Source organism: Cyphomyrmex costatus, unplaced genomic scaffold, assembly GCF_001594065.2.
Source record: "Cyphomyrmex costatus isolate MS0001 unplaced genomic scaffold, Ccosl1.0 scaffold340, whole genome shotgun sequence".
Taxonomy (NCBI): Eukaryota; Metazoa; Arthropoda; class Insecta; order Hymenoptera; family Formicidae; genus Cyphomyrmex; species Cyphomyrmex costatus.
This window is the reverse complement of record NW_017277557.1, coordinates 295336-314436: the sequence shown is the minus strand read 5'-3', so window position 1 is coordinate 314436 and position 19101 is coordinate 295336. Positions and strand designations below refer to the sequence as shown.

The following is a 19101-nucleotide window of genomic DNA, read 5'->3' as shown; positions in this document are numbered from 1 at the left end:
TAACTGCATGCGGATTTCTTAGAAAACCATTTTGTTCTTTCATTATTTAATGTTACAAGTAATTGAGAAGAATAGCTAGAGATGGTTCAATTATAATTTTTTATAATTAACATATTCCATTCTAATTGTTTTATGAGATATTATCAATCTGCATATATATTGTGTACTTATTTAATAGCAGTTAAAGGATTTATATTTTGTGCTTTAGTTCTTACTAGTTCCCATAAGTCGTTACGTAATGTTGCACTATGTGTAATATGATATGTGACAAAGAGCTGCCAATATTATTACCCTTTTACTGATCGCTATGCGATGATCGCCACATAAATAATCCGAATAATCAGCAAACATAATAATTATATAATTTTTATATTATGTATTTTAGTAATTATTAATCTTTGCCAAATAGCGCTGCTATAATTTTCGATTTCTTTGTGCACGCTCGCGATATTCTCTTCGAGTGTTTAAAATCCCTCCATTCATTGTATTTCTTTAGGTCTTTTGGACCCCAATCGGCGCTCGGCTTGAATATCTAAAAGTAAAATGCGATTATAAGTCACAATTTCATAATTTTCGACGACGCATAGATTTATATGCTAGAACTGTATTTAAATAAAATGCAAATATATATTACATTCGTGTACGTCTTGTCTTTATTCCGAAATCCAACAATGATTATGCCTAAAGGAAACGGAAGAATTCCTAAAGCCAAAAGCGTCCAACCAGCAGCTACAAAAATATAAAGATATTTTATGAAATAATTCTATATAAAATTGTTTTTTATCTATAATTAAATTTTTAATTTTTATACTTAATATACATATGACTTCAATAATTGTAACTAATTTTTTACTTACTTCATGTGTTATAACTTATCTTCATCTTCGATTAAAATAAAATTTAATTACGTATACATATTATTATAATTTTGATATTTTTGATTATGCAATTTAATTACTTTTATGACTATAAAAAGAAAAAGTAATTAATACCGTATGCGGAGATTGGATAATATTCGTCGTTATAAGTAAGCGGTTTTATATCAATCAGAAAATAAATCAAGATGGTAAATAGGAACAAGGGAGTTAAATAACACCAACAGAATCTCCAGTAAAAGAATGGCCGTCGTCCTACCATGAACTCGACATCGTCCATGAAATTATCAACGCCTGGAAAATCAACGAGTTATATCTTCCCAAATAATTTCATGCAAGAATAAAACATATTAGATTATTACCATATACCCAAGAAATAGCGATCATTTCGAAGAAAGCTAAAAACACGATAATGAATGTCCCACCGAAGTAATCTACCAAGTTAAGAATGTGCTGGCCGCCCTAATAAAATAAATGGCCGATAAAATAAATGTTATTTTATTATAATTATGTATTATTTTAAAATAATTTTATTATATTTCTTAATAATAGAAGTGTTGATTGTAAAAATCGTTCTTTTCTTTACAAAAAAAAAAAATAGGTTATTTATTGTTACACATTTATTAGTTTCATTACGTTTAATTTTATTACCATTTATAATAGAAGTGTTCACTCTTTTATTCACAAGGAATCCACATTGATATTATAAGTTTTTATTTAATAAAATATTTTATGTGTTCTTATCGCTTTATAAGTAAATGTACAAACAACTGAATCCAGAGATGACCCGTTTTAATCAATCCACTAAAATATCTCAAAATTCTTAAACGTAAAATAAAAAAATTTTAGACAAAAGTTACTAACAATAAGAGGAAAAAGATGGAATAACTTAACTGATCTTAAGATATCTTTGAAGTTAGATCAAGACCAGCTCAACAATTTTTTAATTAATTTCTATTTTTAATATATATTTTTGTAGCCGATATTGAGATATTATTGAAACATTGGTTACAAATTCAATTTCGATGAGTACTCTTTTGAGTTATAAATCCTAAAGTTTGAGTATAGTCGACATTAGCGATTTTTTATCTAATTTAGTTGTTACATTTATTTATTTATAAAGCAGCAAAAATTGGAAAGTTATGTGTTATCAAATAAAAACAAAAAAACTTACAATGTATAGATGTGCAATATGTTCGCAAAAAGTGGTCTTTTGTTAGCTAGCGTTAAAGAAGATTAATTTCTTTCACAAAACTTACGGGCGTGCAATAAACAATGCCGATCGAGAAACCAAGGATCGCAACACCAGCAGCGATCTTCCACTGATTAAGATGTGGAAGTTGGTCCTTGATGATGCTGATGATTACGTTGCAGAAGGCAACGGTAGTTCCTATGCCCAACACAAAGAGCATCAGAAAAAAGAGTACGGCGAAAAATTGTGGTATCACTACGTATTTTGCCAAGGCATCTGGATAAGATACGAAGGCCAGGCCTGTCCCCGCACGTACGATGCTGCTAATATCATCGCTGCCGATTTCATGGGCAAGATTGCCCAAAATTCCGAAGATAGTCGCACCCGCCATTAAACTCGTGCAAAGATCCAGACTTGTCACAATTGTGCAATCCCTGCAAGTCGTCTGCTGATTTTCTAACGAACTTATACGATTAAATTTCATAGAACTTTTTAACACAACTAATATCCAGTCTTATTTTTATGAAAAAAATTATATTATAATAATACTTTATACTTTTAAGAATATTTTATATTTTAAATATATGAAAATTTCTGAAACAATATTTTAAACTTTTCAAATTTTATAGATTTAAAAAAACAATGTTTTTTTTAATTTTTTAAAAAAATTATGGAACGAGAAATTTTAGAGATTTTGAAATATTTCAGAATTTAATTACTTTTAAATAATAAACCTTGAGTAATATTATTTTTAATTTTTCTTAAAAAAATATTTAAATGTAAAAATTTTTTATGTAAAAAACTTGACGCCACTAACATTTTTGGCTTAGCTCCAGCGGCGCCAAGTTTTTTCTATTAAAAATGTTTACATACACTACTCAATGAAAAATAGGAACATTTTCAAACACGTTAAAAATTAGACAATATTTAGAACACCGTAACTCGGTTGAAAAATTATCGCAAACAAAAAATTAAAAAGGCATTTTAAAGATTGAAATCTCTACTTACGAAATCTGTAATTGAAATTTCAATATGACTGATCCTTTACGAAGTTATACGGACACAAATGAATATCCGTCAAATCTGAAAATTTTTCACAAACTTTACAAAGGTCTATGACATGAGGTAAAAATTACATAAAAATGTGTTTACAAGAATTGAAAGAATGAATCTTTACTTTCAATTTGCTTTTTTAATGAATGTTGTACGATTTTTTTTTCACCGAGTTATCGAACGTTGAAGAAAAATGATCACTGAAAAAATGTCATCTCCATTATATGTGCTAAAAAGGACCCGTAGTCCGAAACGTTCATTTTTCTATTAGTTATATAATAAATACATAAAAACATTATTTATAATTTCTTTATTAAGCTCGGTCATTGACCGTTATATTATGTACTCATAATTGCTTTACATTACGAGTGAACTGTAATTGAAAAAGTATGCATGCTTTTGAGCGATTTTATCTTAAATAAATTTCTCAGGTTATATATAAATTATCTTCAGAAAATTTTTTTTTTGATATATGTAAAAACTTTTTACATGTATAAAAAAATATAGAAAAGTATTCCAATTGTATACTTTCTCAGCATTTCAGAAAAGTATTCCAATTTGTATAAAAAGTCTGAGAATAAAATCATATGGAAATTCTGAAAGATTGTATGTACTAAAAAAACTCTAATAAAAATGTGCAGGATAAGGTAGAATGATTCGAGGAGTATTCACGCACCTTGCAACATTATGTTCGAAATTATTGTAGGAGGAATACATGGTCACCGCACCGAAGCACACGCCAAGGGAGAAGAATGATTGTGTGACGGCGGCGTACCAAACCGCCGGTTCTAGGATCTTGTGCCATGTGGGCTTGAAGAGGAAGATGATACCGTCCACCGCTCCATCCAAGGTAACCGCTCTCACTAAAAGGCTGATCATAATGACGTATGGAAAAAGGGCTAGGAAATAGGCTGCTTTACCAGTACTCTTCACGCCTTTGCAGACCACTACGTAGACGAATATCCAACTGACTAGCAATGTGAGGACTAATTTCCATGAGGGTAGCCCGAGCCCGTTTTCGATCCCCATTTCATTAAGGACGTATTTTCTGACAAATAGACAGTTAGAAATGTTTAGACTATTTGGACAATTGAAATCCTGATTTTTCTAACGTTTTCCGCGTAGGTATTATAAAAATAACATAGACTTAAAAATAACACAAAGAAAAGAACAGAAAAAAAAACTTAATAACATGAAAGAAAATATTCTACAATAAAGATAAAAAGTAAGAGACGCTTAAATGATAATGCGGGCGATTTATACATTATACGTGCAATTTAGTGGATTATTGTTATTATTGCATAGCTTCAAGAGATACGAACATTTTTATTTCGAATCTCGTGATCGCGAAACAACAAGTCTCCACATATACAAGTGATATGGTAACTACAAAAGGCTCCTACTAATAATTTATGACTGATGTCATATGACAATAGCAAACGCGCAAACGGATGCAATAATAACGTCACATTTAAATAGAAGGCTAGTCCCAGAAATCTTGTGATGACATCGTAAAAAGCAAAAGGAAGATTAATGCACCTAAAATAGAAATCAGCGGAACTTCTGCTTCCGTTTTTCGCTTGCTCGCCGGTCGATGAGCTATTGAAACAGGTGTCGCCCCATTCCTCCCAACAATAAGACCACGGAAGCACCGACTGACAGCTGGCTATCATGTAGTAGAGCGTCAATGCCATAAGAGCACAATAATAGGTAATCACAGAGAATACCGATACCACTACGCCGTAGCCAATGCCTAAACGATCAACAAATTAATCGATTGTAATTAAATCCATCGACTTTTCACAATATTTGAAATTAATTTTAATCTCTAAAAATTAAACAAATTTGTTTATATACTTTTAGCGCAAAATATAAAAAAAAAAGTATAAAAACTGTCTCTCGTCTTTTTAAAGTAAAGTCACATGAAATGAAAAAATATAATGTATGTATTTTACTTGCAAATCTCCTGAAAAATTTCTTTATAATATAAAGGTATCAGTTTTTAAAAGTATTCTATAAAAAGGAAATATTAAATTATTATGTCAAAAGTGTATATTTTTGTAAAAACGTTTAATTAATTTTTTCATAAATATATAATAAAATATGTAATAAATTTAAAAGTTTTTTTTAAATTTCGCATTTTTTGTATTCATAATTTGATATTTTTTTATTTTAATTTATAATAAACAGATTTTCTTTAATTTTTCTACCAACAGATGGTTACAAGCATGATGTTTTAAAGCAATTTTATGGTTTTTATTTTTTAAAAGGAGAAAATTTTTGGATAATCAGCTATTTAAGATTTAAATTTATTGTATATGCAGCTTTCAGTTTACTTCGGATATTTCACTTTTAAAAGATCACTTTTAAAAGATCAACAATTTATAATCGATAGAATAGATTTGTAAACTGAAAATCCTCTTTGTGTTTCGGTAATGAATAAATAACCATGCATGTATGTATTTGAATTTGAATTATGCTTAATCAAAAAACGGAGTTACATATAACAATTGTAGAATTGAAAAAGACAAATATAATTTTACTCCATTCTAAAATAAAAGAAGAATTTTTATTATATAACATATTTTACAAATATATTCTATTGAATGGAAATATTGTTTTATTAAAAAATATTTATTTTAATGTAGTTTGAGAAAATTTATTTTCTCATTTTTGAACTTATCGATTTGAAGATTTGTGATGAAGGTAGAATTTATTTAGTTATCTGAATATATATGCTATTATAAATTTATGCGTTTTAAGTGACAATTTCCGGTATTTTTTCATAAAATTGAGGACTGTCTTCACAAAAAGTACCTTGAAACGCAGGTAACACCGACCAAATTTGCACACAGGATCTACTGGTAAACTGCCCGAGAATCATCTCCATGTAATAGAAAGGCTTGCCTATTATGAAGAGCACCACTATGTAGGGGATAAGGAAGGCTCCGCCGCCGTTCTCGTAGGCCGTGTATGGAAATCGCCAAACGTTCCCAAGTCCGACCGAAAACGCCACGCAGGACATGAGAAATTCCAACCCATTTCCCCATTGCGCCCTCGTCTCCTCGTCCATTTTGATCGACAACGAAATCTGCAAAGCAATTTTTGAAAAGTTTCGGAAGCTCTTGTAAAGAAAATCTTAATTAATGTTGTGTACCGCTTTCTGCTGAACTTACTCTGCTTTTGAATTCATTTCCGCCGGATGACGATGGGATGGATAGCGTGAATAAACCGGGAATTTCTCCGGCGTTGGCAACATAATTCTGCGAAATTAATTATGTGTTATCTGATACTTTTTTCTATATCAAAATATAGGAGGTGAATTGTCTAGTCAAGCTGTCCTCCAAACATGACGAACTGCTCACAATGCGACATGACATCATAGAGACATCCATTTAACTTAACATATGTTGCAAGTTATTGGTCCAATGAACACACTTCCTAATTAAATGTATTTTGTAATGTATTTCATATACAGAATGTCCAAAAAAAGATGATATCAAACTTTAAGAAAATACTTATAGTACTCATAAAAACAAATCGAAAAGTTTTAATAAGCTAAACTTAAAAAATCATTTATTTAAAAAAACCTTTTTAACAAAAAGAAAAAATATACACCAAGTGCACAAAAAAGGTAATGAATTCTTCTTTATAAAAACGGACATAAAATAAATGTAATTATCCAAGTATATATATTTCATTACGCATGACACATAAGATGGACCGAAAGTGGCTAAAATTGTCAACTGGATTATAGTGAAGAAAAAACTTGGCGTGGGTCGCATTATTTGTACTTCAGTGAAAACATTATTCCAACATAATATTTGCATTATAATTAAATTAAAATATAAAATGATAGATATATGTATATAAATATAATATATACGTATGTATAATGTATATAAGTGATATAGCTTGTGGAACATGAAAAATACTCACAAATAACAGATGTAATGTAAATTATGTCGTCGTCCGGCGTCTCTCTTTCTCTCTCTCCCTCTCTTTCCCTCTCTCTCCCCCTCCCTCTCTCTCTCTCTCTCAATTTAATTTATTTAATTTATTTATTTAATTAGATTAATTAATTTTTTAATTTAATTTATTTTAATAGTTCGTTTCATGTATCAACTGATGTGGCGTATGTTTTCTTTGAATGTTCTTATAAATAAAAGGCTAACAGATTTAAATCCGGCAATAGACTTAGAAGCTCGTGAGGGAGTATACAGGATCACGAGTATAAAATACGTTTACATCGAAAAAAACGTATTATTACAGCAGAAAATATTTCATAACTTGGAAATAAATGGTTTGGAGTACTACTTATTAAAATTTTTTGGTTTGTTTTTATGAGTACTATAATATTATATATAATATTCTTAAAGTTTGATATTATCTTTTATGAACATCCTATATAATTCTATTATTTATATTTACAGTTAGCCGATTTTAATCTTCTTTTTGTGTACAGAGGTAAGATTAACACTTCAGGCTAATAAAAACGTAAATGAAAAGTGTCAAATAGAAAATTTCCGGTTTTTTTTAAATGTTTCTTAAAATATTTGTATATAAGGAAAAGGTATATAACAGAAGAGATATATAACTTCAATAAATATTAACTTTAGTAGAAGTTTCTTCAATGATAACTCAATTCCTCATTAATGTATTATTTTACATCTGCTTTGAGTAATAATGAAAAAAATTAGCATGCATGGATTGATTTAATCGGTATTTGTAATCTGTCGGTGACAATTTAATTGAGAATTAATGTTAAAAATAGTATTAAATCTTCAGTGATTATCTTCATATCAGTGTATTATTTAATAGATTTACATATTTTATTGCCGTTAAATCATTTATTCCTAATGGATATTATCATCTTTATCTTATCATGTTTAAAAATACTTAGAATGATAATGTTAACATAGCTTTTATAACAAATTTATTAATTCATGATAACACAAGTTGAACAACAAGGAAATGATATTATTAAAGAAATTATATTTTTTTATTGGATCTAATAATAAATAATAAATAACTTGAAATGATTAAACCAGAAAGTTAAATAGGAAGTAATAAATAGGAACATAAAAGTCTGGATCTCTAATGAATAATGTTTATATGACAAATGTCAATAATACAATAAAACATTTCGACCATAATTAGGCCATCCTCAGTGTTATATAAATGAATTTTTCAGGTTGTCTCAAATGACTGCCAAATTTCGTGTACTGGTAGAATAAACTAAACTGAATAAAAAAAAACTTCTGTTATTTTACAATTTTTGTACTAGTTAACAAGATATTAATTACTAAAAATTATTGAATATTGATTTTCAATATAATTTTTCTCAAGTATTATTAACTTTACAAAAATACAGCAAGTGACAAAAATTGTTTATTTTTTTTTAAGAGTTCTAAGAGTGTTTTTAGAATTTTTTAGTACCGCATTTTCTCATATTGGTAAAAATAGTTGCCAATAAGAAAATATAGAACTGAAAAATTGATTAAAAATTCTGAAAAAATTCTTAGAGCTTTATAAGAAAAAATAAACAATTTTCGTTTCTTGCTGTTTTACTATAAAAATGATAATAATTGAGTAAATTAACAGAGTGTAATATCCTTCTTTTTGTTTGTTTATATTAAAATAATTAAGCTTGATTTAAATGTAGATATAGATTACGTGTAAACATTAATATTTTAATGTCATTAATATACCATATATAACATTTATTCTAAAATTAAATTCATAAAATAATAATTCTGTTTATAATAAATCGTGTAAAACGTACAAGTGAATTAATAATCTAAGATGTAAGATGTAAAATTTTACATTTGTAAAATATTAATTTCTAGTCAATTACTACTATCACTAGACAAATTTCCAAATATAAAAGAATCTATCTATTGACTGATGCCTATAGAGTAATTAAAATATACAGATGAGATTTCATTTGTGTGTTTTTGTCGTACAAATTTGTTAAGTCTGTTGATTGGCTATAAATTATTGTAGAAAGATCCGAGGACCTTTGTGTACGATAAAAACGAACAAATGAAATAGAACCCTAGCTTACATTTCAATTTCTAGGCAATCACTAGACAGATTTCTTAAAGCTGCGTTCGAATTTCCTACCTGGCCATCTATCGTAGAACAAATCGAAATAGATTTCGATCAGAATTATTCAACTATTCCTTAAATTTCTATTGTATTTTCTAGGGAAAATAATTCCGATTAGAATTCATTCCGACACGTTCCATGATAGGTATCCTCTAACAGATATAAAAAAAATTGATCAGGTATAAAGGTGGCTGCTTTGACGAAAAAATGTCTAATATTCTTCAATAGTTTTTTTGTGAAAAATTTTGTAAAAAGTGTTTTTATAAATCTTTCAATATTTTATACAACATTGTTTTCCATAAATAAAACAAAAAATAAGATATGTATAATAAAAACATATTAAATTGTATATATAAGTTAGATTTTATTTCATATAACATTTTTAGTTAATCTCAAATGTGTAAACAACGGACGTATAAGCATCAGATAAAGTGTGGTAGCTTATAAATTAATTTCTGACATTTTTTGGCCAAACAACTATGACAACAATGATGATTAATGGCTGTTTGGAGAAACGAAGGTAGAACAAGGCTAGTAATCGCGATAAACGCAATCATATCACCGCAAACTACAACGACATATTATTTGATTTGCTGGAGGTAAGTTTGCAAATAAAAATATTACATCTTCGAGAGAAATGTGCATTTAACATAATAATATATGATAAGAATTAAAAATACAGAAGATATATTATAGTAACTAAAATTATATATATATTGAAGACTTTCTCAGAAAAAAATCGTTTTTTCTTCCTTATGTTAAACTTTTCTTTTTACACTTTTTACACTTTTTGCAAATGCTAAATTTATTGCTTACGACGACTCTACAGCACAAAATATTGCAACATACATGATTTTTCATATGATTCATGTTGACGTTGGTCCGGCACTGTGGTTCCTTTTTTTCGAAATTCTGCACACGTCTTAGCTAGTCGGCAGTCTTTGACGGACTGCTTAAAGAATGCGCGCGACGTTTGACGTATCCGTATACATACAGATCTGTACGCGCAATTCTTTCTGCTAGATTAAAGCGCGCACATAAGTAGTCATGGTAATCACACTCAATCAAATTTTCGCTTTTCTTTCTTTCCCTCACTTCTCCTTTATCTCCTCTTTATTCTCTTCTGTTTTGTCAAATCTTACACCTTCGAGAGAAATGTGCATTAACATAATAATACATGATGAAAATTAAAAATACAGAAGATATATTTACTAAAACATTTATTAAGTTTACTTTTTATAAATTTTCATCACATTTATGATATATGTATATAATAGTAGCAGGCGATTGCGTAGTAAAAAATTTTTTTCTAAAAATTAAAAATCCAGATAAAAAGGCTTATTTAATTTAAAAATAAAATAAGAAAAGATAAGGCTATGAGGACAAAACAAGGTACTAAATTGCAATAATAAAAAAATATAAAATTTGATTTAAAGGCAACAAATATTTCAACCTTAATTGGATAATTTTCAATATTAAATAAACGTTAAATAAATTTAAATTTATTAGAATCTGTACATAATAAATAAAAGAATGCTGTAATAGTTGTAACAAAATTTAAAAAATTGGATTCATTCTTTTTTTTTAAACATTTTTAAACAAGAATGTTTAAGAGTAAGTACTATTCTTTACTTTTTTAATTTCCGTTTGTGTTTTGATTTCACTTTCGATACAAAAAGAATGTAGATATTCTTTAATGTAGATAAGTATATTCTTTAAGACTTTTTTCGTACAAAAAGGAGAGAAATCGACAATCGAGATTTACATCCAAATAGAAAATCTGTATGAAATGCATTTCGTTTTTTTCTTTTCGAGTATAAAAAGCGAATATCGTGCGAAATTTACATTGAAAAATTTAACGAAACACAGATGCGATAATTCGTTGGAAAATACTGCTGCATTATGAATACAGCAAGAGAAATAATAAATTTCTTGTTCGATTTTATGCTACATGCTGATGTGGTCTGTTTAAGGATTCTTTCTTGTTAAGGTTTAGCAATGAGTAATTTGAATGACATTTTATAACATGATGAATCAAATGTATTGTATGCGGAGATTAACTTCCGTTTATAGTTTTCGTTATTCTGAGTAAAACGAAAGTGATTAATGACGATATCATCGTAGAATATTTTGCGAAGTGAAATAATAAGAATGCTTTGGAGTTTCTTAAACTATTGACATATATATATATACTTATAGATCATTTACATACACATTTCTAGAATATAATATGCTTAAAAAAAGATTAATCAAAACATTTTTGTGATATATAAAAACGTTATTAACTTTAAACATACATTTAATATTAAAATATCATAACTTTAAAATAATTATTTTAAAAAATCTTTGATCAATCATTGTTCATTTTAATATCATTTTGACATTTTTGTAACTTGTCGTTTTGATTGAAATGTCTTGAACAAAAACGATGTTTTTAATTAGTATTGAAAAATATTAAATAGATGTTATAAACATCATAACACGATTCATTAAATCGTTTAAAAACGTATTAAATTTAAATATATGTTTATTTTTCAGTTATATATATTTATGATACAATTTTTAATATTCATTAAATGTATTTTGAACTTAACTGTAATTGCTTTTGAGTTAATACATGATAGATTAATTATGATATTGCGCTAAATTACACGATTACAATTACATAAACAGATAAATTGTAGATAATTTACAAAATGACACTTAATTTGAAAAGAATTCCCGAGTCTTAGACGTTAATCGAATTCAATTCAATCAATCATCCGCGACTTCAAGTAACACATGCATTTTGCTACGAGCGTTAGTTACGTAACATCAATGTAACTTCTTTCATCACAGCACAAACAAATAAAGAAAACTTCCTAGACAATAAAAAGTGTCTAAAATCAGTTCATAAGACGTTTCTTTTGCGTCTAAAAGATGACTTAAAGACGTCTTGTGTCACAAATTTAAACTTTGTGTTGTTTAAGTTATCGACACAAACCGGCGAGCGCAATCAAACGAATTTCTTAATTAAATTATACGGAGAAACAACACAAATAAATAAAGTTGAACTTTTACTTAAAAAACATTGTTATCAAATCACCCTGAGCTCTGAATTTCTTCTCCGTCACAAATGCTTTCCATTCTCTGTGTATCTTTGGATTTTTAGGTCCCCATTTACCTTCCGCAGGCCGAAAAGCTGTTTTGACAGACTGTAATACGTTTTTTAAAGCAAAAATTAGTCAACGACTTTGACTTTAATTATAAATTCAACTAGTTTTATTACTATATACTCATTGTCAGAGAAAATCATAGTGGCAACTATACAAACTTTACATGTAAAATTAATGTACATAATTGAATAAATTATTTTATTACAGCATTATTTTGTTACAATAATTATAAAATAGTTTATTCAGTTATATACATTAATTCTAAATATAAAACTTATATATTATTACCTTTGTAACTACTACTTGAATTTTTCCTTGAGTATATATGTATATGTATATATAGGTACACACATATAGAGTGAATCACTTAAGACTAGCCACCCGAAAAACACGCACAGTTTGGAGATAGAAAGAAAAAAATGCTTGAAATAAAATTTCTCCAAAAAAAGAAAAAGATCCTAAAAAAAAAATAAATTACCAAAATATCCTTCGAAACTGTTCCATTTTCATCTAAAACTTTTTTTCGTATCATTAAAAACAAACAAGTTATTTAGATGACACCTGTTTTAGATGCGTCACTCTGTGTGTGTGTGTGTGTGCGTCTTGTGTTTCGAGATACTTACTTCGGTGAAAGACGATGTTCTATTTGTGATTATTTTTTGGCCAATCCACCACACAATGGGAGAAATACCTATAACTAACACAAACCATCCTATTCCTAAAAAATAAAAATGCAAAAATATTGTTTAGAAATGATGACCCTTAAACAATGTGTGGTTCATGATGAAATTTACGATTTTTTTGTGCTCTATAGAATAGACGTTTAAGAAATTGGAAATATTAAATTATAAAATAAAATAAAATAAATTTTTACTGACCGTAGGCATAATCTGGAAACCGTTCGCCATTATAGGTAGGTGGCTCATAAGTGGCGCACGTGTAAATCAATATGATGATCATAAGCACAGGCGTGATTACGAGCCAACAAATTCGCCAGTAGACACCTAGCCTGTTGCCTAGCATAAATTCCATGTCGTTGACGAAATTTAAAAGACCGTATGTCCAGAAGATGGTCACTATCTCGAGAACGCCAACAATTATTGCCACGAAAGTACCGCCGTAATAATCGATTAACGTTATGAACCATTGACCACCCTGTCAACATTTATTAAACATTAACATGCAGCAAATATTCTATCAATGGTATTTCTACCTTTCTAGATTTTTAAAATTTTTAATTATTTCGAAAATATAAAAATTTATTTTACATATGATTAGAAGCGATAAACGAGATGACTAAATAGTATAATAATTTTTTGTTTCGTATAATGTTCTTTCTGTATACATATAATATATGTGTATATAAATCTCTAAACTTTATTCTTCATTCATCTAACATTCAATGAATTCAGTGTTAACATTTCTCATGGGACTTGGTGTACACCTCTATATCGCTCAAACACGTGCACGATTAGTTATCAAGTATATCGATTAAACGCGTAACATTTGTGACTAATGTTTGCGTCAACTGTGTGTACTTTACAGCAAGACATAGTTAACGCACCGGAGTGATATAGATGAGGCTGACGACGAAGCCGAAGCAGGTAACGCAGAGCACCAACAACCATTGCCTCATATTGGGTAGATGATCGCGGAAAATGCTGAATACCGCGCCGCACAACGCCGCAGAGCTTCCAGTGCCAAGAACGAACATCATGACGAAGAACAGGATGGAGAACAGTTGTGGCACAAAGGTGAAGCGCGACAACGCGTCCGGATAAGAGATGAAAGCCAAACCAATCCCGCCGCGGACTACCTTGTCGATATCCTTCGTATTCATTTCGTGGGCCAGATTACCGAGTATACCGAAAATCGTACAACCAGCTATCAGACTGGTGAATGTGTCTAGCGTGGTCACTATCATCACGTCCCTAATGAAATCAGCAAAATAAAATAGGAAAAATTAATCTTTTATTCCGGATCAGACCCTTTAAGAACTCAAACGAGTTTACAACAACAATGTAAGTTAAAAAATGGTACTTTCGAAAAATTTACAAGCTTATTTTATTTAATATTATAACATTTTTATTTATCTCATTAATATTCTTAATCTATTTATAGCTTATAGATTGTTTTTTGTGATATAATACATATTATATTACCTGTCCACCCTGTGTTCAAAATTGTTATAAGATGAATAGTTGATGATCGGACCGAAGCAGACTGACAAAGAGAAGAAACATTGTGTGATAGCGGCGTACCAGACAGTGGGCTTCCATAGGGCGTCCCATTTCGGGGTTACAAAAAAGAGGATGCCATCGACGGCACCCTCAAGAGTGACGGCTCTGATCAGCAGAGCTGTCATCACGATGTAAGGAAATAATGCAAGGAAATAAGCGGCTTTGCCCGTGCTCTTCACACCGCGGAATAGCACTCCAAAGACGCAGGCCCAACTAAGAAATAAACATATCGACAGTTGCCAGGATGGTACACCGATACCGCCCTCAATGGATGCGTATTCCTGTAACACTATCTTCCTATAAAAATTATATAAAAATAAATCGTCTTAGTTTTTCCGATAGAAAATATTCGATATTAAATAATGATGACTCAATATTACAGTAAAACTTTTATTATAAAAAAAGCTGTTTAACCCATAAAGGACATTTTAAGCGCGTCCCTTTTGAGTATCAATAAAGACTTGCATACGAATTCGCACCAGGCATTTTTAACGTGTTATATCTTCTGAAAGTGAAAAGCCAAATTCAAGTAAAACCTACATTTTTAAAAATGTAAAATTTCCTAATTAGTCGATTAATGACATTGAATTTTCAAAAAACAAAATGTTATTCATTCACAACTGTATGTTAAACGAAACCAATTTTCTCAAATATATACCCATAGGTTGGAAATTTTGCTGGTACAAATTCGCACTCAGATATTATTTACTAGTCAATGTTGTTTCAATCTTGCACCTGAAATACAGTTCCGCAGAACTTTGAATGATAGCGACACGATCTTCGGAGACATTTTTGAACGTAGAACCGTCGATGCAATAATCTTCCCATTCTGGACGACAGAACGACCACGGTAACTCAGATTGAATGCTCGATACCAAATAGTGCAAGGTCAATGCCATCAAGGCGCAGTAGTACGAAACGACGTAGAACGCACCAAAAGCCTGCGAGTATCCCAATCCTGAAAGCGAATCTCGAAAAAGTGCTGCGAATATTCTTGATATCGCAAGATCAAAAAAGTAAAGTCAACAGGAGGTAAGCTGTATGTATATTATTCACGGAAGGTTTATTATAAAATTAATATTTTAATACAAAAAACACAAATCTTTAAAAAAAATCAATGTTTTTGTAATATTCAACATTTTTATAATACGTTTAGTGCCAGTGATAAAATTCTAAGTAATTTGATGTTTAAATAAATAAAAAGTATTTATTATTTAAAAACGACTAGAATAAGTAATTTTTTGAGAAATCTATCTCCATAAATTATTTAATCTAATCACTTTAATAACAGATACCTTTTTTATTTTTATTCATACTGTTTATTACACTGTTGGAAAATTTGTATTGTTAATTGTAATACATTTTACAGATTACAAACAATCTACTCAAATTTTTATATTATATCACATTTAACATAAGATGAATAAAAACAATAAGATATTGTCTAAAAAAAGATAATACTGACACAATTTATAACAAAATGTACAAGTATATATTTTTAAACATAATTAACATTTATGTATAATATGTTAAATTAATATTAACAATAAAGAAAAGTTAAATTTTTGAGACTCCTTTAATTCATATAATAAGACTAGTCACAATAACTATACATTTAATGAGGCTATTAGGAGTCGGCGTTGGAACTGCACAGTATATTAATATACAAAATTCAGTCAAATATACTAAAACAATGTATGTTTTTGCTCAAATTTGAGTCACCTTCAGCAGTACTTCATTTTACCTCATATAATGTTGAATTATGAGTCGCAAATCATAGTCCAGTATATGCATTCTTAGTAGCAGTGTTATGAAATATGAAATCTTTAAATATTATATCTATGTAATTGTTGGACTTAAATTTTTGTATTTAATTCTCATTTAACGTAAGATGAATATGTTACAAAACATAGATATTATATGTAAAGAAAATGATCACAGAAAAGATAATGCTAATACAATTTGTAAATAAACTATGGAACGTGAGTGTATTGCTTCCAACATAAAACACCAAATTTTTTTGTCTATATTGTTTTCATTACATGGAAAGAATTTTCTCTTAAAATTTATCCTGAAAAATATGATAGTTTTGTGGTACAATAAAATATGTATTTTAAAGATTTTTACCATGCACTTTAAGTTAATCAAATTAATCAAAATGTGTATGTATGTACATTATCTTTTCTGAATGCATGGAACAGGTTATATTCACGGTTTAAATTCATCGAAATTTTTGCTTAGTAAAGTAAGTCGCGCACATTCAAGAGTTGAATTAATTTTGTACAAAAAGAAACAGATCGTTTCTATTTTCCTCACCCTTCATAGCCGGTGTCATGTACCACGTTTTGGCACAAGATCTACTGGTGAACTGTCCCAAGAGTCCCTCTAGGAGATAAAACGGTTTCCCGACCAGGATCAGGACTATAATGTAAGGTATTAAGAAGGCACCACCGCCATTCTCGTACGCGGTAAACGGAAATCTCCACACGTTTCCCAGTCCGACGGAAGTGGCTATACAGGCCATCAGAAATTCCAGCCCACCTTCCCATTCCGCTTCTTTAGTAATCGTCTAATAATTGAAGATTTATTTTGTATAATCGATGTTGTATTTCCATTGATTTGTCGCATTAATATAATACGTACTGAACTTTTAGGCTGCTTCTGCTGTTTATCGAGCTGCGTCACTGTCGCGTAGTCGAGTGGAATATTTTCGTGAGAATCCGTTTTCGAAGAGTCGAAACCATCCAGCTGGAAGGCCTCATTAGTATAGCCATTTTGTCTCTAAAACGAACAGTTCGCGAATAAAATTAACAATAAGTTGCCAGAATTTTATGTATTTTACACTAATTTTAGAAAATCTTACGTAAATACCGTCTCCTATCCTCTCTGTTTTAGCCATTGTGTCGCACAGGAAACGTTCGCGAAAAAGTAAAAAAAATCTTCAGAATTTTCGTTTTCGACGTAACGTTAATTGCCACGTGCGATAAATTGCACAGGACTTTTTTAAGAATAAATATCGAAGCAAAGACTCTATCAACCACTCTCGCAGGGGAGCAACATCTTTATCTTATCCTCATCGCGCAGATATAATTTGCGATAAAATATTAAATCAAGGTAGTACTCTCGCGATACTTCGAATGATGATCACGATCCTCTTCTTTACACTTTTAATATTTTCTTGAGATTTTATTTAAAAAAAAATTAGATATTCTATAAATTGGTAAGTAAAATATTAACATTTCACATGTAGCAGTCACTCGGGAATTTTAATTTAGCGCGTAGAAATTTTTCCTTTAGAATATCGCTAATTTAAAGATTTCACTCAACGGAGAAAACCGAACGGAGTCTGCGAAGATACGATTGAATAACTGAAAGTTTCTTCGCCCCGCGGCGAAGATAACGTCTCACCCGGAAGCGTTCGGGATAATTTTACCGAGGGTACCGCGTTTGCAAATACCCGACAGACGAAAGAGCAGAGATACTGGTACACTCCTTGTATCCGCATCGCTCGAGGACAAGACTCCGCTCGCGATCTCGAGATCTATGCCGCTCGTTAGCCATTGATTGGTCAACAAATCCATGTAAAGTCAGATATATAAATCTGTCCTTCGATTAGATTACCAGTTTCCCAAGTTGCACATATGATATTGCACATATGCATCACGTGCTCCATATCTCTTTCATCTTTTCTACCTGATGTAACGATCGCGGTAAACCAGCGTATTCTTTTTTTAAGTTCTTAGATATATACTACAGTAAGGATACATGAATTTGACATCTAAATATCAATAAGATCTTACTGTACCCGAAAGCAATTCCAATGTAGTTATGTTTTAATTAAATTCTCCTACTCTTGAAACTCATAAATAAGAATTCCGACATTTTTAAAAAAGTGTAATATAATATAATTACAATTATAACACACAATACGTATGTATATACACATATAATGCATGTATGTACATAATATGTGAATTTATAATTAGATTTAGATTCTTCGAAGATTTCTCGAGAATGGAAAAATTTCTATATCAGTACTATTTCACAACTCTCTTTAATTTCTTGTCTAATTATTTTTTAGAAAAATACTTGATATCAATACACACTATTAGAAAAATTGTGTCGAATTTAATATAAAACACGTGTCTCAAACGGTCTACTCAAATTTTTCTCACATAAACGACTATGACGTTTATAAAAAATTGTGAAAATCATGATGCTTATCATATAAGATGCATTTTTTATTAGAAACTAGTTATTCTCCATGAATAAATTTGATGGATAAATTGACTCGCTGATAACAAAACAAAGTTAGAAAGAATTAGATGGCAACACATGCTTTGTATTATTTCATTACGTTTTCATTAAATTATTATTAATTAGCATTTATGCATAAATTATTATAAATAATTACATAGATTTTTAAATAGAATTAAGTGAAAAACGGGCAAATAGACTAATTGATTAATTAGCCA

General features: G+C 29.6%; 1 protein-coding gene across 1 annotated transcript; it reads right to left on the bottom strand.

The window, feature by feature from the left end:
* Positions 1–125: 125 nt before the first annotated feature.
* On the bottom strand, positions 126–17525 carry LOC108776111 (sodium-dependent nutrient amino acid transporter 1). Its single transcript, XM_018542624.1, has 17 exons — positions 17490–17525; positions 17270–17407; positions 16943–17195; positions 15362–15584; positions 14549–14923; positions 13951–14317; positions 13265–13541; positions 13010–13104; positions 6297–6383; positions 5938–6211; positions 4660–4873; positions 3797–4168; positions 2135–2501; positions 1238–1337; positions 993–1169; positions 635–729; positions 126–532 (listed from the first exon to the last, which is right to left on the bottom strand). Exons 1-17 carry the CDS (start codon positions 17523–17525, stop codon positions 392–394), a joined length of 3591 nt encoding a protein of 1196 aa, XP_018398126.1. The 3' UTR covers positions 126–391.
* Positions 17526–19101: the final 1576 nt, after the last annotated feature.